At 38.8% G+C, this 23,069-nt stretch overlaps 2 protein-coding genes across 3 annotated transcripts in view; one reads left to right on the forward strand and one right to left on the reverse strand.

Moving 5' to 3' along the window:
* The first annotated feature begins 905 nt into the window (after positions 1-905).
* On the forward strand, positions 906-12,046 carry SBDS (SBDS ribosome maturation factor). The gene is made up of 6 exons (XM_081339950.1): positions 906-1,138; positions 3,046-3,175; positions 4,324-4,524; positions 6,142-6,306; positions 7,072-9,637; positions 9,949-12,046. The coding sequence occupies exons 1-5, from the start codon at positions 1,011-1,013 to the stop codon at positions 7,198-7,200; spliced, it is 753 nt and encodes a 250-aa protein (XP_081196076.1). The 5' UTR covers positions 906-1,010; the 3' UTR covers positions 7,201-9,637; positions 9,949-12,046.
* A 155-nt stretch (positions 12,047-12,201) lies between these two features.
* Positions 12,202-23,069, reverse strand: part of LOC308675004 (merlin-like) — a 40,761-nt gene continuing 29,893 nt past the window's right edge. For both annotated transcript variants that reach the window (XM_081339932.1, XM_081339931.1), the window contains 7 exons: positions 21,388-21,510; positions 20,943-21,160; positions 19,454-19,559; positions 18,031-18,158; positions 16,998-17,157; positions 14,282-14,464; positions 12,202-12,980 (listed from right to left, as the gene is read on the reverse strand). In XM_081339932.1, coding sequence (XP_081196058.1) covers positions 12,945-12,980; positions 14,282-14,464; positions 16,998-17,157; positions 18,031-18,158; positions 19,454-19,559; positions 20,943-21,160; positions 21,388-21,510 — 954 coding nt within the window. In that variant the 3' untranslated portion in view covers positions 12,202-12,944. The remainder of the gene's footprint in view (positions 12,981-14,281; positions 14,465-16,997; positions 17,158-18,030; positions 18,159-19,453; positions 19,560-20,942; positions 21,161-21,387; positions 21,511-23,069) is intronic.

The following is a 23,069-nucleotide window of genomic DNA, read 5'->3' on the forward strand; positions in this document are numbered from 1 at the left end:
CTGGGAAGAGGACATTAACCTTTCAGTGGCTGAAGATAAAAGTTCGCCCTACAGCACAGGCGATCGCTACAAAACGCTCTCCCTCCAAAGTGTGCATGCTTTTAATCAAGAAATAAAGAAGCATCTTCCAGAATCGAGTGTATCAGAGAGGCTGAAAGGAGAATAGAAAATCCATGCATTTAAATAATGCGGCTCCTAAATGCTTCGTGTTGGAATAGGGGGAGACATTGAGCCACGGTTTGTTTTAAAGGCATAGTTGGTTCATTATGCCAATCAACCATCCACTGTTGAGATTAAAGAGCCTTCTCGGTCTGTGTCGTATGAATAAACCACAACCGGCTAGTATAAAAACAATTTAAACTCGAATGAAGGCGAATATACGTGTCCCAGGATACTAGAGTCTGAGACTAAACAGAGACTAAACCTCTGTTCCTGGTGACAGATCCAAGACTGGATCCTGCACAGTTTAAACAAACGATGTTTAAATACGATTATATGAACCTGCACAGTGACAAGTCCAAGATCATCTGTTCAAGGATTTGAAGACAGTCCTTCCTAAGATATCGTACTGGCTATTTAAAAACAAAATAGGGAGGGAGGTGTTGGGGTGGGTTGGGAAGAGGGGAGGGGGTTGGGAGGGGTTTTGTTTTGTTAAAGATAAAATGTACTGAAAAACTTTTCAATAAAAAAAAACAAAAAAACGTGCTACTTGCATTTTTTTATCAAACCTCCGCAAAAAAGGAGTCAAATCTTTAAACCTCGCTTTTTGTTTTTGCTTTTTATGCGGTCCCTCTTAATTAAACCTCACCCCCGGGGGGGGGGGAGGTCACTTTTCAACGCGGAATCATTAGTCCTCAGGATTGGTTTCCCACCCGAGTGACTTAAAGACGGACTTTGGGGAGCCGGTTCTCGCGAGGTTTTGGCACGTAAGTCGTCACAACCGAGGGGCGGAAGAGGCTCAGCTGTTGCGTTGTGTTCTGTCCAGCGGAGGCGGCCGATCCTGACGTATCATGGCGATCTTCACGCCGACTAACCAGATTCGCTTGACCAATGTGGCCGTCGTGCGGATCCGACGGGCGGGGAAGCGTTTTGAGATTGCCTGTTACCGGAACAAAGTCATGGGCTGGCGGAGCGGCGCGTGAGTGAGGGCTTGGGCCTCAGAGAGAGGAACAGAAAACTCCTGTCTTGTCCAGTGACATTTGACAAACCCAGTGCTTCTGGCTTTACGCAGAGTGCAAGACTAGGCTAAATAAATAATCAGTCAATAAATCCAGGGTTGAATTTTTCAATTTTTGCAGTTCTGGCTTAAAATTCATTGACTTTTAAAGCATGTGCAAATTGCAGGGCTTAAACTCTAAACCAGGGGTCTTCAAACTTGGCCCTTTTATGACTTGTGGACTTCAACTCCCAGAATTCCTCAGCCAGCTGGCTGAGGAATTCTGGGAGTTGAAGTCCACAAGTCATAAAAGGGCCAAGTTTGAAGACCCCTGCTCTAAACCATGTGGCTCAGTTGCTTTTGTAAATCACCTACTACGGTATTTACACTTCTGTATTCATGTTCGCGGTGGCTCAGTGGGTTAGGATGCTGAGCCTGTCGATCAGAAGGTTGACAGTTTGGCGGGTCGAATCCCGAGTGCCGCGTAGCAGAGTGAGCGCCTGTTACTTGTCCCAGCTTCTGCCAACCTAGCAGTTTGAAAGCACGTAAAAAAATGCAAGTAGAAAAATAGGGACCACTACATTGGGAAGGTAACAGCATTCCGTGTGCCTTTGGCATCTAGTCATGCCGGCCACATGACCACGGAGACGTCCTCGGACAAGCGCTGGCTCTTTGGCTTTGAAACGGAGATGAGCACCGGCCCCTAGAGTCGGAAACGACTAGCACGCATGTGCGGGGGAACCTTTACCTTTTACCTTTATTCATGTTTACTTAAGTATTGTCTATTAACCACAGTTTCTGGAGTAACATGAATACAGAGTAGTATGATAAAGAATAAGCAAATAAATTAGAAGAGTGTAGTATAGAATATAGTGAGGTAAGTATTATTTCAATTTATATAGCTGCTTGTCTCTTTGAAAAGACATTGCCTGGAAATAACCAACACTTTGAATTAAGTCTGGAATAATAATAGCACTTAGACTTGTATACCATTTCACAGTGCTTTACAGCCCTCTCTAAACAGAGTCAGCATATTGCCCCCAACAATTGAGGTCCTCATTTTACTGACCTGGAAGGATGGAAGGCTGTGTCAACCTTGAGCTAGTCAAGATCAAACTGCTGGCAGTCAGCAGAGTTAGCCTGCAATATTGCATTCTAACCACTGCACCACCACAACTCAGTGGTTAGAATGGCAACTAACAACCAGTACAGTGATGCAATAGTGACAACTATCTGTAGCTCGGATGAGGGTGATCTTAAAATAGGTATTATAGTATACTGACAAGGTAGTCTCACAATTTGCAGCTTTAAATTCATTCCCAAGGGCAGTTCCATGTAGCCCAATGATCAGGACACGAGATACTGCCTTCAGGCATCTTGGTTTAAGTAGTGTTGAAGCTGCAGCACTAACCAAATTTGGGTGAAGCCACTCAAGCCATAGCTTCTACCTGCTGCTTGAACAGGAGCTGCAAGTTACAATCACCTCTTAATGGGAGCACAACCCCACTGAGTAATTATTGAATCAATATTATTGGATAGCTACCTGTTTACTGATAAATAGCAGATAGGACTTTGCCTTTGGACTAGTATTGCTTTCTTTAATGTTTTAGCTGATTAAGATGTTTCCTAATTATATATTTTTAACCAAATTACAACCTTGTTGCTTGACAATATGTCATTGCCAGTTTAGATAGAACTATGCAATTATTTACTATGATATTCTGCTTATGGAATGAAGCAGTTTAATCTGATTGCCCTGCCATAGTAATAGAATCAAAGGTAGTTTTAAAGAGCAGTAATCAGCATGGGTTAAATAAGACTGTCAAAATACTTTGGTTGTTGGCATGCATTACTTAGAATGTGCTTAACAACTAAAATTAATTTTCTAGTGAAAAGGACCTTGATGAAGTATTGCAGACACATACAGTGTTTCTGAATGTCTCCAAAGGTCAAGTGGCAAAGAACGAAGACCTCATCAAAGCTTTTAGCACAGATGATCAGACAGAAATCTGCAAAACAGTAGGTATTGAAATTGTGCAAAAAAATTTTAATGTTTTTTGTCTCATTTTATCTCTCTTTAACATTTTAAGGCAATTCAAACAATATATCAGATAGTAGAAATATAATCCCTTCATGCATTTAGGTCAGCCTGGGATCAGTGTTTAGGGTACTTGAGACCACTGAGCTATTTAAGGTCATTTGGGCTGAAGTATAATAAAATCTGACCCAAAATCATCCTGGGAGTTTTCATAGCTGAGAATGGACTTCATCTGGCTCTTCAGTCCTAATCCAATGCTATACTCCAATGACTCTTTTAAATGTTTCAGAAATTTGAACTCGAGCAAAAAAATATTTTTTCATGTCTTCATCGCATATTACTTGTTCTGCAAGAAGGTTAAAATATGTTTATGCTCTTGAGTTTATGCTCTGATTTAAAAATTCAGTCTTCCATAGCCTTGTTGATATTATTAAATTGTTTGCCACCCATCTGCAAAGCAGCTCTTATGGTTATCAGTCAATGCTCATTTTACATTTATTGCTAATAGCAGTGCTTATTCAGCCTTAGATCACTGCCCAAAATTAACAGGGTAAATGCTTAATGCTTGGATGGGAGAGTATCAGGAACTTTCAAATAGGGTAGTGTAGATGGAAGACAAAATCCTGAAAGAATGAAAAGCCTGGACAAGCCCCTGCAGGTTGTCATTGTCTCCTTCCTAGGGCTGAAAGAAAATGACTGGCCGAAGGTCTTTGTATTACTGCCCCTAAAACTATACAGACATCTCTGTGTAATAACCAAGGGTCAAACTCGATGAGGAAGTCATTATTTCTGCTTTGTAATTTGCAGAGATTCTTTAGGACAGCCATTCTTCTAAGGTTCATAAACAGTCTAGAAGGCTGAATGACAGTTCTAATGACGGTGCATGATACACCTTCTGAATTTTAATTTTAATTTTTAATTTTAATTTTAATTAATTTTAATTTTAACAGGTTTTATTTGTTCAGGGACGGATATAATTTTTTAAATTGTTTTTAACTTTTGTATTTTTTGTTTTAATCACCCTGTAAACCACCCTGAGTCCTTCGGGAAAGGGCGGTATATAAATATAATAAAATAAATAAATAAAATTGAAAAAGCCCAAATCCAAATAAGCTTTTCTTTGTTTCAGATCTTAGCCAAAGGGGAATTGCAAGTCTCTGATAAAGAACGTCACAATCAACTGGAGCAAATGTTTCGTGACATAGCAACCATTGTTGCAGACAAATGTGTAAATCCAGAAACCAAGAGACCCTACACAGTCATCCTTATTGAAAGAGCTATGAAGGATATACATTATTCAGTCAAGCCTGGGAAAAGTACCAAGCAGCAGGTAGATGCCTGCAAATTATAGGCCTGCAAACACACTGTAGCTTTTCTCTTTACAGGCAGTCCTCAACTTATGATTGGTCACTTAATGACAGTCCAAACAACTGTCAAACAATGACAGTTCAAAATTAGGGCTGGCTTGGAATGGGTGTTTTACAGCCTGCCCATTGTAAAATGTGCCTTCCACACGCATGTGTGGTCATGCAATTACATTTCAGGCACTTGACAACACGTTAGGTGTGTACATGATTTAGGACCATGATGACTTACGCCCAGAAATCCAGTCCCAATTGCAATCATAACGTTGAGGGCTAGCTGTACTAATTTGAAATAAGCTGATCATCTGGTTTGAGTTGACTTGTCACCAAGTCAACGGGCAAGATGTGTTTTTTTAAAGTTGCTTCTTTTTTTCTTGTGCAGATACCTGAAGGATCCTTAAACTTGTAGATTGGTAACATTAGTTGTGCATTGCATCTTGTAGAATTTCTTGCAATGTCTCTTTTTAATGCAGTACTGTGCCAATCATTGTGTGGCTGGATATTTTCAAACTTGGCATTTTTAAATCCTGAAGATATTGTTATTAATTCTGGAAAATATTAACATTTCCATCATACAAACAAGAAAGTAAAACCACTTAAGTACAGTGGAGAAATTGCACAGAAAACAGTATTAGTCCTGCAACATCTGAAAATCAAAACTGTATTGCTATCCTTTGTCAGATATGGCTGTCAAGATAGTAGGTTAGGCCTCTTTGGGAATCAATGGGAAGAGAATTTCATAAAGTTGAAATCATTGCAAGAAAAATGATTATCTGTTTCCAACATGTTTCACCTGTTTCGTGATAGGGATTAAGGCTAAGTGGACTCATATTTGGAGGCATTATCTAAAACTATTCTACAACATGACAAAGTAATATAAAATACCATAATCTGGCATCAATGACTCCACCAACAATTCGATCTCCATATTTCTTTTTTTAAAAGGACGTAAGAATAGAGTCCACTCTTGCCTCACAAGTAAGGTTGGTGCAAAGGAAGAATGTTCCCTATCTCACAATTGGAAGGGATCTTCAGGTACTCCCTGGTCATTTGCCTTTACTAGGCAGAATCTAAGGAAAGCAGATGTAGGCTGCAGGCCATATAGAGCTTTATAGAGAATGTCCAGCACTTTGAATTGCACTTGGAAACAAACTGGTAACCAGTACAACTCCAGTAGCAACAGTGTAGTGTGCTATACCACAACTGCTAAGTAAGTAAGCAAGCCACAACATTTTGGATCGCCAGAAGTTTCTGAATGATCTTCAAGAGCAGCTCCATGTAGAATGAATTACAGCAATTCTTGCTGTATTAATCTATTAAAAATTAATGAGTTTGCGCTGCTCCACTTCTCATGCTTGCAATGCAGTTCTGCAGGAAACACAAGAGGTTCTTCCCACCAGCTCTATTTGACTGGATGGAAGATTGCCATGCTGCTTAGTCTTGGGTATAAAAATATGCTCAGCAAAACAAATGTCATATATGGCTAAAAGTATGGAATCAGAAGTGAAGAGAGTTAAGTTTTTCCAGTTTTTTTTTCAAGGCGAGCGGGATAAAAATGTGCTTTGGTTTGGATTCCTCTGCAGGCTTTGGAAGTCATCAAGCAGCTGAAAGAGACGATGCAGATTGAGCGAGCACACATGAGGCTACGCTTCATTCTCCCCCGGAAAGAAGGCAAGAGATTGAAAGAGAAGTTGAAACCACTGATCAAAGTAATCGAAAATGAGGATTTTGATGAACAGCTGGAAATTGTAAGCAGCAGTGTCCTTTCCCCAGTCTTTTGCTTAGGAAAAAGCTTAGTACTGTGCCTTTGGTTTTGTAGAAGAAGGTTTATACTCAAAGTGTTGGAGTATAGATATAAGGACTGATATTTACACTGCAGTCATTTTCATGATTGCTTGTGAAGGAAATGTCATTGGTTCTTGCAGAAGATGTTTTAGAATGCATTGGGATAAGCATGCAGCTGTAAGGCAGTATGGTAAATGAGCATTTAAGGCCACAGCAAAAGATAGGGATGCTGCAAAGATTCCATTGTGACATATCAGCACTTCTTTTTTCTTCTAATTCAAGCGAATTTGGCAATTTTTGGTGAATTGCAGTCTTTGTTTTTTTTAACATAATTGGGTAGAAGTGTAATATATAGACATTCCAGTCCAATTTAGTGTTCTTTCTCCATTCCATTTTAAAAATACCCTGAAGCTGGTAAAATTTCTAAAAAGGGCCAATCAAAATACCCAAGGAATTATAACACTTTTTTGTGGGGGGCACAACAGCTTCATGAAATTAGCCATGGAATGGTGAAAACAGTGAGAGGTAATCTAATTCTCACATTGCAAAAACTTGAAGTGACACGAGACTAATTAGCAAGAAATTCAAAACAAAAGAAATTTGAACAATGTGCAAGTAGTTGTTGTTTAGTAACTACAGATGGAACCAGCAACCACTTAGTCTTATTCACCAGGGCAGTTCTTCCTAAGATGTGGCCTTTCCAGTCTCATGTAGTGCTAATGTTGCAGGTGTGCCTTGTGGATCCAGGCTGCTTCCGGGAGATTGATGAATTGATCAGGTGTGAAACCAAAGGCAAAGGGACCCTTGAAGTTCTCAGCCTAAAAGATGTGGAAGAAGGTGATGAACGCCTGGAATAATTGGTTGCCGTTGCTGTGCAAGACTGTATTAAAAGGCATCCTAGAGTTGCCTCATTGAGGGTTGACTGTTGCTCTTTTCCATTTTAGGTTTTATGTAGTTATTACTAGTCCTCTGTCCCTTTCCCAAACTTTGATGGTTGGTATCAACTAAAGGTACCTTATAAACACGCTTAGCTCTTAGATTACCTGATAACAAAGGGATTTTACACTGAGTTTACTCCTATATTGGTTGTTTGAGGGTAACTGCAAAGTGACAATTTTGTACCTTTCCTTAAAAGCAGAAGGCCTCAAGGAAGGAATTGACTGCAGAATTAGCATCATGAGTTAATAACTCAGGTTTCCTCAAAACAAGCAATGTCTGGATTTATTAACATTATATTCTGAAATATAAGATAGACAGCCATTGGTTGCTTTGAATGTTTGACTACACAAGTATAATATTGTCCTAGTTATAGAATAGCTCAATTCTATGGATGGTAATTTACAAGCCACCAGAAGAGTTTAGTGGCCATCTTTCCAAAATCAGTCTTGGAATTTACTGAGTTTGAACCCATTATTTACTCCAGGCGAAATATTAAAAATACTGACTTGACACTGAAACCAGAAGTTGTTCAAAAGTTTATTTTGAAAAAAAAATTACAATAACTTAATTTAGAAAACATTTATTATAACCAGACAACCTTTAAATCCTATTAAAAGAACTAGTTTGGCTCCAGTGATACTTTAGCATTATTATTTGTTATACTAATTTAATATTTTAAAAGTAAGCCAAAAGAACAGAGATCAGTTCATTGTTGACACAAAACTCTAAAGTGAGTTTGATGTCTTATGAGTAAGCTAATAGGGCTGCTGTCAAAAACAAAACATGCATTGCTGGATATTTGTCATTTTCTTATAATCCTTGGAATTCATAGTGCAAACTATAAGAGGATTCTTTGAGGAAAGCTGCACTTTTTGCTTCCTCAGACACTTTAAAGTTCTCATATATATTATAAATATTGATGTATAACATCACAATCATTTCTATTATAGAATGTCAAACTTAAGTTTGGAAATTCTTAGATTTTTAAAATGAGTTCTCTAATGAATAACTTAAATCAATTACAGTTTATAAGCTGTCATTAATATGCCAATGAAGATACCAAAGCATAGGTGAGATGTTTCCATGATCCTTTCCTGGACTTCTTTTTTAACAATAGGCACCTTCCATCCTAATCTCCAGCCCACAAAGCTCAGTAGTTTTGTGTCACTGATTTATTTTTTTCAAATGCATGACTAACAAGAACTCCAAGGTCTTCTACTCACAAAGTTTCTTTAAACGAATAAATTTTACTGCTGCTTCCTCTTCCTCCAGACTTTTTTTTGGGGGTGATAAGCTCTCTAATATCCTGTAGCCTCACTTATGTGGCATGGATACATAAAGTTGTGTTTTTTGACGCCTCTGCTATATGTTAGTAAATGATAAGGGAGAAGGAAGACGAAAAATATATCTGCCAGACTATATATCTTTACACAAAGGGAAAAAACAGTCCAACCTATAAAAAACAGTACTGTAAAAAACGGATTAAAAACACAAGTTAAGACAGGCAAGAAAATGGTAAGTGAGCACCTGTCCACCCTAGACAAGTTAAAATCACCAGGACCAGATGGATTACACCCCAAGGTTCTCAAGGAACTAGCAGATGTGATCTCAGAACCACTGAACCATATTGTTCAAAGATCCTGGAGCACTGGGGAACTACCAGAGGACTGGAAAAGAGCTGATGTAGATGCCATCTTCAAAAAAGGTGAAAAAAATAGATCCAGGAAACTGCAGACCTATCAGCCTGACCTCAATACTTGGGAAGATTCTGGAAAAGATAAACAATGAATCAGCAAACACATAGAGGCAAACAAAGTCATTACCAAAAGCCAACATGGGTTTGTCAAAAACAGATCATGCCAGACAAATCTTATTGCATTCTTTGACCAGGTGACAAAATTAGTGGACCAGAAGAATGCTGTGGATATAATTTACTTGGACTTCAGTAAGGCATTTGATAAAGTAGATTACAACCTACTACTTGATAAGATAGAAAAATATGGGTTAGACAGCATCACCACCAGATGGATTCGTAGATGGCTGACCAGCCATACTCAGTATGTGATCCTCAATGGAACTGCATCTACAAGGAGGGTAGTGGGTAGTGGGGTGCCCCAGGGCTCTGTTCTAGGCCCAGTGCTCTTCAACATCTTCATCAATGATTTGGATGAGGGGATATCAAATTTGCAGACGACATCAAGCTGGGAGGGATAGCCAACACTCCAAAAGACAAGATACAGAAGGATCTTGACAGACTTGAACATTGGGCGCTATCTAGCAAAATTAAATTCAATGGTGAAAAAAGTAAGGTTCTACATTTCGGCAAGAAAAAACCAATTCACAGGGTTAGTATAGGTCAGGGGTCAGCAACCTGAAACAGTGAAAGAGCCACTCGGAACCGGTTCCCTCACAAAAGGAAAAACTGGGAGCCGCAAAAAATGTGTGCGCATATGCGTATATGCGTGCATGCGCAGAACATGGTTTGACTGAAGAGTGGAGCCAAGGCGAGATATGCACCTACCCTGCATATTTGAATTGATTGGTTGAACTTTTTTAGTCCCACTTTTTTTTTTGGACTGCACATGGCAGAGGACTGGGAGCCGCAGGAGACGGCTGAAAGAGCCGCATGCGGCTCCGGAGCCGCGGGTTGCAGACCTGTGGTATAGGTGGTACCTTGCTCAATAGCAGTAACTGAGAAAGAGATCTTGGAATCCTAGTGGAGAATCACTTAAATATGAGCCAGCAGTATGCTGCAGCTGCCAAAAAAGCCAACACAGTGCTAGGCTGCATTAATGAATAGAATCAAGATCACATGAAGTGTTAATATCACTTTACAATGCCTTAGTAAGGCCACACCTGTAATACTGCATCCAGTTTTGGTCACCACGATGTAAAAAAGATGTTGACACTCTAGAAAGAGTACAGAGGAGAGCAAAAAGATGATTAGGGGACTGGAAGCTAAAACATATATATAAGGAACGGTTGCTGGAATTGGGTATGTCTAGTTTAATGAGAAAGACGAGGGGGGACATGATAGCAGTGTTCCAATATCTCAGGGGTTGCGAGAAAGAAGAGGGATTCAAGCTATTCTCCAAAGCACCTGAAGGCAGGACAAGAAGCAATGGATGGAAACTAACCAAAGAGAAAAGCAACCCAGAACTAAGGAGAAATTTCCTGACATTTAGAACAACCTGCCTCCAGAAGCTGTGAATGCTCCAACACTGGAAGTTTTTAAGAAGAGATTGGACAGCCATTTGTCTGAAATGGTATAGCGTTTCCTGCCATTATTATTATTATTGATCATCGCACAGCCAATTGTTCAGACTGGATTTGGCATTTTTTGTCTACCTATCGAGTCCTTACGAAGGACCTGGGATAGGCAGATGTGGATGTTTGATGGTATTACAGATATTGTCACAGGATGCAAGCAGTTCCTAGTAAGGCTGCCTATTGCAATTGACATCATCATCATCATCATATTATTATTATTATTATTATTATTATTATTATTATTATTATTATTATTATTATTATTATATTATTATTATTATTATTATTATTATTATTATTATTATTATTATTATTATTATTATTTAGCAGGATCATCTTTGAGTTGTATTTCCCCTATCTTACTTAATGATGGGAAGCAAAGAACTGTGTTCTCTTCCAGAACCTCATAATTTTTTGGCTCCCCATCAAGTATATTGGCTCAAATTCATGGAAGCCTTATTGTTTCATCCATATATTTTACTCCATTTTTTCCGTCTGAGTCCCCTTCAAGTATCTGTATTTCCTAAAATTTAATAGCCAGCATGGTCAAGGCTATAGATTCTGGGAGAAGCTATCTACCAATTCAGTCTCTCTTCAGGTTGATTTTTTGTCCTCATTGTAGACTCAGTTCTGCAACTGGCTTTTAACTTCATTAAGCAGAATATGAGCAACTAAGCAATAGGGACAAATGTTTTCCCTTTTAAAAAAACTCATTTAGGCAACAGCGTTTTCCAGTGTTATCACTGTTATTATTCCATTACCTCCACAATTCAGAAATTGACTTCCAGTATCAATTTTTTTATAAGTGACACTAAAGATAACCACAGATAACCACAATGCTATAATTCTGAGTATTGAGATAAAATGATAGAAGGTTGCTTGACAGCTGCTAATATACTCCCAGTAAGATAACCCTCCTCTCACTTAACCTAGGAGTAGAGGATGAACTGAAAAAGTGAAGGCCAAGTGTTATTTCAATGAGTCAGCTCACAAAGCATGTACACAAAAGTATTCTGTTTAGAAGTTGGTGTTATTCTCTGGGTCAGGTAGTACAAACTTACATAGTAGAAATGGCAGCTCTGTCGAATGTTAAGTGACTTGTTTTCTGTGTAGCAATTTTAAGCTTTTATGTGTGCAATATTTAAGCTTTTGTGTGTGCAATATTGCAAGAAAGCATGGCTGCTGTAAGAAAAAAAGACGAGCCAGCTGTGATAGGGAACAGCCAGTTGACATGTCAAATGGAATCAAGTAATTGAAGAAAACCAGTGGCAAGAAAGCTTCAACAGCAGTCTTCTGTTTAGGCTAGCTTGTAAGGGAAACTAAACCTATTTCTAGCCTTATTAATTGGCTTATTTTCCTGCCATTTCATTTCTCACAGAGAATAAAAAATTTTCATGAGAGATTATGAAAGATTATGTTGCTTTGAATTTTAAGAAACATAAAAGACTTTTTTATTTAGATACTGACATTAAAATAAACTTATTGTTACCGTTACTTATTTCTTATTCCAAACTCATTTTTTGTAAAAATAAAAATAAAACAACATTCATCATAGGATGAGTTACAAGTTAAATAACAGCACAGTCCTAAGTTTGTTTTCTCAAAAGGAACTCCTGTTGTAATAATTAAAACTGGCTGCAGTTCTTTATATGCCAGAATAATAAATACGTTTACATTTGAGCATACAGTATGTGAATTTTCAGCAAAAGAACTTTGTGAAACAAGCACAACTAGTTTTAGCTTAAGGACAATATATAGCATGCCAACTGATTCTTATTTTAATAAACAGATTTGGGCATTTAAAATTTTGTCCTTTAATCATAGAAAAACATGAGAATAATAGTTGTAGAACACTTTACAAAAATAAAAATATTCACAATCATAAATTTACATTTTCACTTTTATGAAAAATTCTAAATGTACAGGCCCTTAATCTAGTTAATTGTGATATCCCATTGCTTTTCATGAAATTTAACATCAACTTGTTTATAATTCTTAAATGAATACACAACTCAGTTCTTAACTCCCAAGTAACTTAATAGAATTGCTGATTTTGGGAACAAACAGACTAGATCTGTTTGAATTTTTTAAGATTCTTCTTACAAACATACATTGGCATGACAAATCTTCAGGTAACCCGATAGAAATGTTCAATTACTTTCTCAAGACAATGTATTAAATATACCAAGGTGTAGTAGACTTGCAGACTTAAATCTCTGGTTGGCTAGTATTGCCTATTTCTATATCAGAATATGAGCACCACTTCCTAGGAATCAAAAAGGAATGTTTCCATTCTTATGCTTCAAGCAGGAGCTGCATTTTTTCCAGAATATGAAAGTAGTCTAGAAATCTTTGGATGGATAAGTTGAGTTGGATAACTGTTTAAAGTGCTTCAGATATAGATCACATCTGTTTTGTGTTGTTGCACCTAAGAAGCCGTAAAGTATAAGAAAGATTAGGTTTAAGACAAATGGACTACATAACTGGAACAGAGGGGTTGAAACATACTAAAAGTACAGAATAAAAGATGATATGCTGCTAAAAAAAGGCATCAGTCTATATAAAAAAGCAGCCCAAAATTGATATTGGAATAGGAATAAAGAGGAATCTTTCACCACTTCCTACAGCCAAGAAGTGAAGAAATCATATCTAAACCATAGTTGTATAATGGATCAATAAAAATGTTCACATACAACAGGTGTGATTGGTATTTGAAAAAGGCATTCTTTCTCTCCCTCCTCCTCCTCCTCCTCCTCCTCCTCCTCCTCTTCATGGAATGATGTGCTCTCCCCTCATCCAGTAGCTCACAGAGATAGGAGATAACTCCATTTATCAAGTTAAAAATTTATATTGGGCCAACTTAAAAAATGTGCTAGCTTTGAAATCGCTTCATTTGGCAAAAATAGCATTTCAAAAATGAGTTGCGAAGAAAGAAGAAAAAAGTGACGTTACATGGAACTTAAAAATTCTGATCACATGACTATCATATTGACTCAGCATTTTCCTTTCCCCCTCTAATACTTGTTTTGACAGTACTGGTAAGTCAGTACAGGTAGTCCTCAACGACCACAATTGAGCCCAAAGTTTATGTTGTTAAGTGAGTTTTGCCCCATTTTACAACTTTTCCTGCCACATTTGTTAAGTGAATCACTGAAGTTAAGTCAGTAATGTGGTTGTTAAGTAAATCTGGTTTCCCCATTGTTGTTGCTTGTCAGAAGGTCGCAAAAGGTGATCGCATAACCCCGGGATATTGCAACCGTCATAAATATGAACTAGCTGTCCAAGCATCCAAATGTAAATCACATGACCATGGGGATGCTGCAATGATCATAACTCTGAAAAATGGTCATAAACCACTTTTTCCAGTGCTGTTGTAACTTTGAATGGTCACTAAACAAACTTGTAAATCGAGGACTACCTGTATTGACTGACTGACAGAGAGTAGATCAGTCAGTTGGATCCAGGAGCTGAATGGTACCTCCAAATTCAATGGCACATTGAAGATAAGGAACAAGGAATAACTACACTTTGTGTCCAGCTCACAAGTATCCCAAAGCATCTGTGTGGCTTCCGGAACAAAAGCTCAAATCAGTGGGCTAACTTAGATCTTGAGAACCTAATGTTGTATAAATACTTCATTGAGATATAGACACATAATCCAAGGAAAAGACTGGTAGTTAGGACATTGTATGATATGGAATACAGAAAATGAAATTCAAAGCCGGTTACCTTAATGTGCTTTTGGTGTCCTGTTCCCGTGTTATTGATAACCAGGGGATGGGTTGGAAAAGAGTTTTCTGTCGCTGCACTGGGCATGGTATTCTCAATCACGTTTAGCAGGCATGATGGTGAAAAGGAATGTTGCAGATTATTAAACAGGTCTCCTTCAAGGGTTTTCATCCAAACAGGAGCCTTTAAAAAAGCAGTATATTAGCCATTAATTGAGGTTTTAAGTTAATTCAGGATAACACTAAATATTCTGAAAGCCAGCACGAATCTAATTTAACTCTCTTGGCCTGGAAATAGTCCCTTTATAAAAGACTGAAATGCTTTAGTGTGAAATTCACAAATTATTATTTCCAGAAGTCTTAATGATTGAGGTAGAACATGTACTGTATTATGTAATGCCCATAAATAACATTAGGAATATTGTATTGGCTTGGATAATACATAAAATCAACTCAGGATTCTACAAGAATCCTATTATGAAATTCAAGAATCCTATTATTAGATTCAAGTGTTTTTTCTTCTGGAGAGTCACCTTCAAAAAATGATCAGGTTGAAGCATCTCTAAAACTAGTCAAGGAGAGAAGCAACCTAGAACTAAGGAGAAACTTCCTGACAGTTAGAACAACTAACCAGTGGAACAACCTGCCTCCAGAAGTGGTGAATGCTCCAACACTGGAAGTTTTTAAGAAGAGACTGGACAGCCATTTGTCCGAAATGGTATAGGGTTTCCTGCCTCAGCAGGGGGTTGGACTAGATGACCTCCAAGGTCCCTTCCAACTACTACTACTACTACTAATTATTATTATTATTATTATTATTATTATTATTATTATTATTATTACTATTATTACTATTATTACTTATTATTATTATTAGCTTCATAGAGATAAATTACAGAAACAACTGTACAATTAGTCATTTTCCCTGAAAGAGTAGTTACCTAAAGATTCAGCAGCAGATGAAGAATGTAAAAGATTATTTTCACAAGTTGGGGTGATTGGGTGATAGAACTGTCATTCAAAACATGACAATGCAAACTCCAGCTCCAAATTTGTGTATTTCAAAAGGAGGAGGAAATTGGGAGAAGGATTTGTGCCACACAGGTAAAAGGACAAGTATGGGAGAGACTCAGAATCCTAGCCTAGGGAAACCTCCATTTCTCAGGGTTGGGTATATATCTGGTACTATTTAGAAATCATTTTAAAACATTTTGTTATAAAAGTCCATTTGTTGGGGAGAGCTGTTTAAATGTTAGCCAATTTACTTCACTATCCTGTGTTTTGCTCACATTACATTTAGCCACATTACCTTAGAGATATGAAAATATACAGAAGAAAAAGTATTTCTAAATCAGAAAATAGTTTAGTGGTGACAACAAGAAAAACATCCTGTGGAGATCTCTCAGAGCTTAGGGGATTTTGCTTAAGGCTAAGGACAAAGAAAGTAAGAATGGGGCATAGGCTCTGACTTGTTTTGACCCTTTACTGATATTCCTGCTAAAGTACGCAAGACTTATCAAGCTCAGTGCTTCAAAGATCAGATACAGGGATTAAGAAGCCTTGGTGGAGCAGTGGGCTAATGCCTCCTTAAGTAAGTGGGCTAATGCCTCCTTAAGTAACACCAGCTGCCTGCAATTAGTGCAGGTTCGCATCCCACCAGGCTCAAGGTTGACTCAGCCTTCCATCCTTCCGAGGTAGGTAAAATGAGGACCCAGATTGTTGGGGGCAATTAAGCTGACTTTGTAATAATGCCGCTTGGGTGTGTGTGTGAAAGCCCTAATAAGCAGGCATATACATAGAATGAAGGCTACTGCTAAGCTTGTAAGCCGCCCTGAGTCTTCGGAAAAGGGCGGGATATAAATGGAATTAAAATTTCAAAAAAAATTTCAAAATTTCCTTCAGCAGAACCTGAAAAGCTGCAATTGGTTAATAGAGAAAAAGAGATAGAAATTTTAAAAAGTTTAATCTGGTGGAAAACAACTTCTATTGTACTCAGTTAAAGTACTTTAGGTCAGTCCAGTTTGGTTAGTTAGTAAAATCTTTGTTAATCTGTATATGACTAAGACCAATTTGTTTTTAAGGTGGTTTGCTTCCTTCAACATGAGAAAAGAGCTAATCGCTCAATAAAGTAAACTTTTTCTAACACAAACCATCAGCAGTTATTACACTTTTTAAAATATATAAATAAATGTGGTAGTAGTAGACTTTATTGTCATTTCAACAATATACTATACAGTACACAGTGAAACGAAACGACGTTTCCCCAGGTCCAAGGTGCTACATCAGACGACAGGAATCAAAAGAAAAAGAGAACAACAAACTACACATAATTCTAAACTAAAAACTTAAAAAACTGCAATACAAGTATTTATAGTTCCAGTTTCTTCGTGTTGAGAATTCTAATGGCTTGTAGGAAGAAACTCTTACACAATCTGGATGTAGTCAAGTAAACTTCAGTACTTAATTTAATTGGATAAAGGTGAAATCCATTGTCAGTTTTTATTGTCCATGGTCTTAATCACTGGAATCATTGTGACAGTCCTAAATATTTCAGCCACAGATCCAGCGACAAATTACAAAGAAAAGTCATTGTTTTTAAACCTAGCTTGCAAGTCCCAGGAGGACACCTCTAGCTGACTCCTGAAAAAGTGCTAAAATGAGGTTTTTGTATGCATTTGTTACAAATTTAAGAAAGAAATGCTTGACTATATAGGAACCTTGTATGCCTTTTCTGATGAATGGTCCAAAGAGTCAAGGATTATGTTCCAATGAGAAAGAAACCCGGCATGTTTCTCTTCCAGTTTGAGAGCATGGATTTCAGTCTTGAGTTCTTTTAGCCGATCTTCAAACTTTCTACTCTTATCTAAGTAGTCTAACCTGTGAAGCACAGACAAAACAAAAAGTAAACAGAGTAGAGATAATTAAATGGGCTGTATACATAATTAAACCAGTACCTGAGCCAGCCCAGAACTAGTACCTGGGACTATAAGAGAACAGATTTCAGGACCTGAGAATCTAATGAATCAACCTAACTAAGCTGTACCTTACACATGTGGTCCCATGTGTGGGACCAATTACAATTCCCAAATTGAATGCCCTGCTTTGGGATGAGAAGTGCTCAAATCTGAGGTTCCCAAACTACTGATGGATAACCTGTTTGACTCTTTCAGGTAAAAGAGTTGTATATTCATAATCTAGCAAATGAAGTCTGTCTAAGATTCAATGTTCACACTCCTAGTTGGACTCAGATTTTGAGTTTTCACAGATTAACTACTGGCCTTTGATTATCAAATCACAGAAAGGACACACCATCCTTGTTTTCAACAGGGGAAGATTTATGCTGCATAGTCCTCAATTTATGCAAATGAATTGTTCCATATGTCACAAAGAAAGCGATTTTATTATTTCTGAAGTAGCCTTTGCTCAGATTTCAGATAAAAAGTTGAAAAGATCCCCCTTTACCTCAGCTTGGTCTATATTAAGTAAAGCTTCTGTTCTGATGGTAAGAGATCATTGAGTTCATATAGATGTGCAGAAACTAGTAAGGTGTCTAATATTTCTAGCATTTGGGATATGGTTTCTATTCTGAACAGAAATACCTAATGCCAGTATATAACATGAAACAAAATAAGTTTCTGAATAAAGGTACAAAGTATGAAGAATACCATTCTTGGCATAAAATTTCATCCACCAATATTCTGAATCTGGAATCTGCTTGGCCTTATTTCAGCTACAGGAGGACAGTCCTACCTCTCTCTCTCTATCTCCAAGGAAAGCCTCTTCAAATCAATGTCTCTTAAATCCATCTTTACAAATCCTTTGTCACCACTGGTATCCCTTGTGTCAGCAGGCGGAGATGAAGTACACTTGACAGTATGCTAGAAAAGACCACAAAAACAAAAAGTTATGATATTATTTATTTATTTATTTATTTGATTTATATACCGCCCTTCTCCTGAAGGACTCAGGGCGGTGTACAGGGCAATAAAATAAGAATACATTAGTTAAATAATTTTAAAACCCAAATCCATCAGGCCAGGCCGGCTTGTTCGAATAGATAAGTTTTTAGATCACGCCGGAAGGAGCGGAGGTCGGGGGCCATCCGGAGTTCAGCTGGTAAGCGGTTCCAAAGGATTGGTGCACCCACCGAGAATGCTCTCCCCCTGGGGGTCACCAGCCGACATTCTCTGACCGGTGGTACCCTGAGGAGGCCCTCTCTGTGGAAACGTACAGGACGGAGGGATGTTGACAAGCAGTAGGTGCTCCCGTAGGTAATCCGGACCCATGCCATGTAGGGCTTTGTATGTCATCACCAGCACCAACATAGATCCTATGTTGCTTAGGAATAGGTCTTGAACACATGGGACTGTGCTATGCAATTGTGAATTGATGCAGAAAATGTTACAGGGGAAAAAACACGCCACTGGGTGGCATAATTACAGACCAGCACAGATCTGACTGGATACTGTGGATAGGCTCAGTGGTGGGATTCAAATATGTCAACAACTGGTTCTCTGTGTGGATGTCGCTTCCGAAAGTCCATTCTGGGCCTGGGCAACAAAAAATTAGCTACCGGTTCTGCCGAAGTGGTGCAAACCGGCTGAATCCCATCACTGGATAGGGTCTAGTAGAAATAGACTCCTGGGTTTGCCTATCCTGAAGGCATCAATTACAAACACAATGTAATGGGACTGACCATTTTACCTTTCTGTGTTTGGCAACTGTTCAAATATTTCCCTTTTTTAATAGAAGAGAATACCTAGCTCACAAATGAACTATGGAGTTCTTGGTTCTTTCTAAACTTGCTTGTCTGCTTGCAAATATTTCATTACCCAACTTGCTAAAACATTGCCAGTAACATCAATACCGATGATATTACTTAGTTGGATAATAAAATGTTTGCAAGCAAACAACCAAACTCAGCACCAAGCACTCCACATTTTCCTCTTCAATCAGTCCTTCCTTGAAAGATGCCCCATAATTCTAGTTTTAAAAGATGTTTTGATACTTTTAATGGAATACTACAATCCCCATGATTCCTTTCTTTCCAGACAACTTTAGTAGATGGAAAGAGAATCTACCTATTGCAGGTTTATCCTTTACCTAAGGATAAATTAAATCATTGTTGTTATTCTGTCTCTGAAGCAATCATGTATTAAAAAGAAAAACTTACAGGAGGAGAGTTAAATTTGCTGACATCTTGAAGCTTTTGCTTTACTTTCTCTTCAGCTTCTCTGGCTTCCTGTAGGTCCTGTTTTAAATGTTCAGCTTCTTTGGCCCTACCAAGCCAAATTATCATCATAAGCAAATCAATCCACATTTCTCAAAGACAGTCTTTAACTAATGCCCTGAGAGCACAATAGGCGTCAATAAATTTTGTTAATAGATGGGATTTGTGGGGCTGCCTTATGGCTCAAAAGCAAAACCTGAAACAATCCCTGGTATCAGGTAACCATGGTAACTGACAAGCCTCGGTTTATTAAAGATCTCACCATTTTAATTCCTGATTTTTTTCCATACGCAGAAAGATTACAATCATAATCATTAAGAGAATAATTGGGAGATTAGGAGAAATAATTGGGAGATTAGTATTTTCTGTTTCCACATTCCTGTGTAATTTGAAAACTATTTAAAATGTGTGGATTTAAATACTGTTGTTTAAATTTTAATTTGTATTTAAACACACAGTTTAATGATAACTACAATTAAAAACAATTCTAAGTTCTTTATAATTTTAAAATTACTTTTTTATATAAATATGCACTTTTGCTGTTTACATTGCCAAGAATCCCTCTAACATTCAGGAACCAGAATGCCAGCAGGATACAGTCCAAAAAATCAAGATGCATCACAAATAAAAAAACTGATTCTTGGTGACTTCACAAACACATCCATGGAGCTTTCTGCAGCAAGAGAGAAGCGGTTTGCCTCTGTTTTCTCTCACAAAGTTTTATTTCATTTTACTGTCTGTTAAATTCCAAGGATTGCTCTTTTATCTTAACCCCAACCCTTTATCTTCCAGGCCTGACTTTCTTTCTTGTGATCCCATCAGAACATAACAAAGACCTGAAACCCAGAACTTAGGTTTTACGCCTATGATAGTTCAAGAGGGCCATATTAAAAATTTTCTAACTTGTACTTGGGACTAATTAACTCCAGTGCTGTAGGCAGCCTGCAGAAATGCAGGTCCTCAACATATAATCATAATGGAACCTGCCCATTATAGTCATATGTCATGACAGTCATAAAAATGGTTCAGTCATGTGAGTGAGCCAATTTTATGACCTTTTTGGCAGTGGTTGTTAGGGCAAATGCCACAGCCGTAAAGCAAATACTGTGGTTGTTAAGCAAATCAATTGTTTGCTATGGCATGGTTTTGCTAAAAACTGGGAGTAATACAGTCAGAACGCTGTAAATGGCCAAACATGTGACCTTGTTGCAAAAAAAGCCCGAAGTGCAGTTACAGGACTGCAGGGGGCTGACTGTTGGAACTTCGGAACAGAGTCATAACTCCCTTTTTCCAGGTATGCTGTAACTTCAAATGGTTGGCAAGCGAACCAATCATAAGTCAAGGACTACCTCTGCACGTGTTTTCATAAAAAAGCATCTGAGGGACCATATGCAGAATGACCAACTAAGTTTCTAGTACAGAGTGTCGTCACCTTCTATCAGATTCCTTCACCAGCTTCATGGCAATCAGCTCGGCCTCCCTTATCTTGTGCTCCATCAGTCGCTTCTCCTCGCTGGTTTTCAAGGCCGCCAACTCTAATCGATGGCGCTCCTGCTCTGCTTCGGCAGCGTTCTGAGCCAACAGCTTGGCTTCTTCCTCGGCTATCTGAGCTTTCTCAGCCAATAACTCTGCTGCGGCCTCTGAACGGCGCTGGAGGAGAATTTAAAAACAAGCACCTCATATGGTAAGCTGCCCAGAGGCTCTCTGGATAGTGAGACGGTGGCATATACATTTTTAAAAAATGAAATGAAATAACATGAAATGAAATGATGAAATAAAATAAAATAAAATTTTTAAGTGGGTGCAAAATGGAGACAATTGACCAGAAGCCCTTGGAGCACCTACCACTAGGCTTCATTTACTAGAGCAATGCTCACCAAAGCCTCATTAGCTTGCCGAGCTTCATCTTCCACCTCAAAGAGGCGTCGTTCCAGTTCCTCTTTGGCTCGCTCGGCTTCCTCCCGCAGCTGCTTCTCCCTGGCCAGCCTCTGATGCTCCATCTGAGGAATGAGCAAGGTTGGACATCTGCAAGCACTGCATAGTGCAATACAGCCAGGCTCACTGTGTCTTGGTTTTTCCATTCCTCCTTTTACAATACATACATTTCAACTGTAACCTCTCAGGGGATGGGACCTATCCTTTGGAAACCCTATCCAGTTGTCTTGCAAATAAATCTGCCAAAAATTAACTGCAGGTTTAAGTTATTGATTTTATATTTATTTATAAAGTGGGTTTTTTTTTATTGTCCAGGAATACTTCTCTGGAGTATGCAAACCTGCACAGCAAACAGCATAGCAGATACAATTTAAAAAAAAATCAGAAAGAAGAGCCATTCCTTTTTTGTTCCTGATTTTTTTTAAAAAAGAAACCCCATGTATTAAACTTTCCACAGTTATATACAAAGAGGGACTCAAAATACATCAAAATCTACTTTTCTTTAAGAAAGGTACTTACCTCAAGAAAAATGTATATCGCTGCCCTTTCAGATTCTCTTCACTAGGTTTAAACAGTTTATTATAATGCTTTTATTGAATATTTATGTATGTTTGGGCCACACATGGAAGTTAGCACTATAACAGGTACAGACTCCAAAGGATAGTTAGGACTGCAGAAAAAACAATTCCAACCAGCCTACTTTCCATAGAAGACCTGTATATTGTGTCGGTCTAAAGGAAGGCTGAGAAAATAACTACAGACCTCTCACATTCTGGAGATAAACTGTTTCAACTCCTCCCCTTGGGACGCCGTTATAGGGTACTACATACCAAAACAACTAGAGATAGGGACAGGTTTTTCCCTTATGTCAGACATGTCAAACACAAGGCCCGGGGGCCAGATCCGGCCCACGAAGTGGTTTCATGTGGCCCGCGAAGCCATCCTGGAAACAGTGAGGGACCGGCCCCTGCTGCATCGGCCCTGCCCCCTGGGTGCACGTTAGAGAGATGTCACCCTTTGTGAGGAATGAAGAAATGCACCATCGCCTGGAAGTGGCCAGCACATGGCCCTGCCTACTTCAGGCAGGGGCTGGGCAGCATTGTGCTTCTCTTCAGATTTGTCACTTCCAGGCGATGGTGCATTTCTTCATTCCTCATGAAGGATGACACTTCCCCAGCTGCGTTTCTTGCCTGTTTTTCTCCCTCCCTCATCTCAAATATTTTCCCATCATTCTGTTCTAAGGAAGGAAGGAAGGAAGGAAGGAAGGAAGGAAGGAAGGAAGGAAGGAGAGGGAGGGTCTGAGGGAAGTCCTGTCTTAGTCCTTCCCTGCTGCCCTTTCACCATCCCCTTGGCCCCTCCTCCTGGCCTAACCTGGGTGGTCTCCCATCCTATTGCTAAGGAAGCTTTGGATACAAAGCCAGGTCTCCTCACATGGAGAGGAAATGGGCCTCCCTCTTGACGTTGCCCTCATACCCATCATGAGCAACCTGGCTAAGGAGAGCAAGCACAGCAGCTGGGCATCCCGTTGGGGAAGTGGGGGTGGGCTTAGTGCTGCAGGTGCTTGAGGGCTAGGCTGGGCATTTGACCTCCGCACCACCGTCCAGCCTCCCCCCCCCCTGCATGG

The sequence above is a fragment of the Vipera berus genome, assembly GCF_964194415.1.
Source record: "Vipera berus genome assembly, chromosome: 1".
In the NCBI taxonomy this organism is placed as follows: Eukaryota; Metazoa; Chordata; class Lepidosauria; order Squamata; family Viperidae; genus Vipera; species Vipera berus.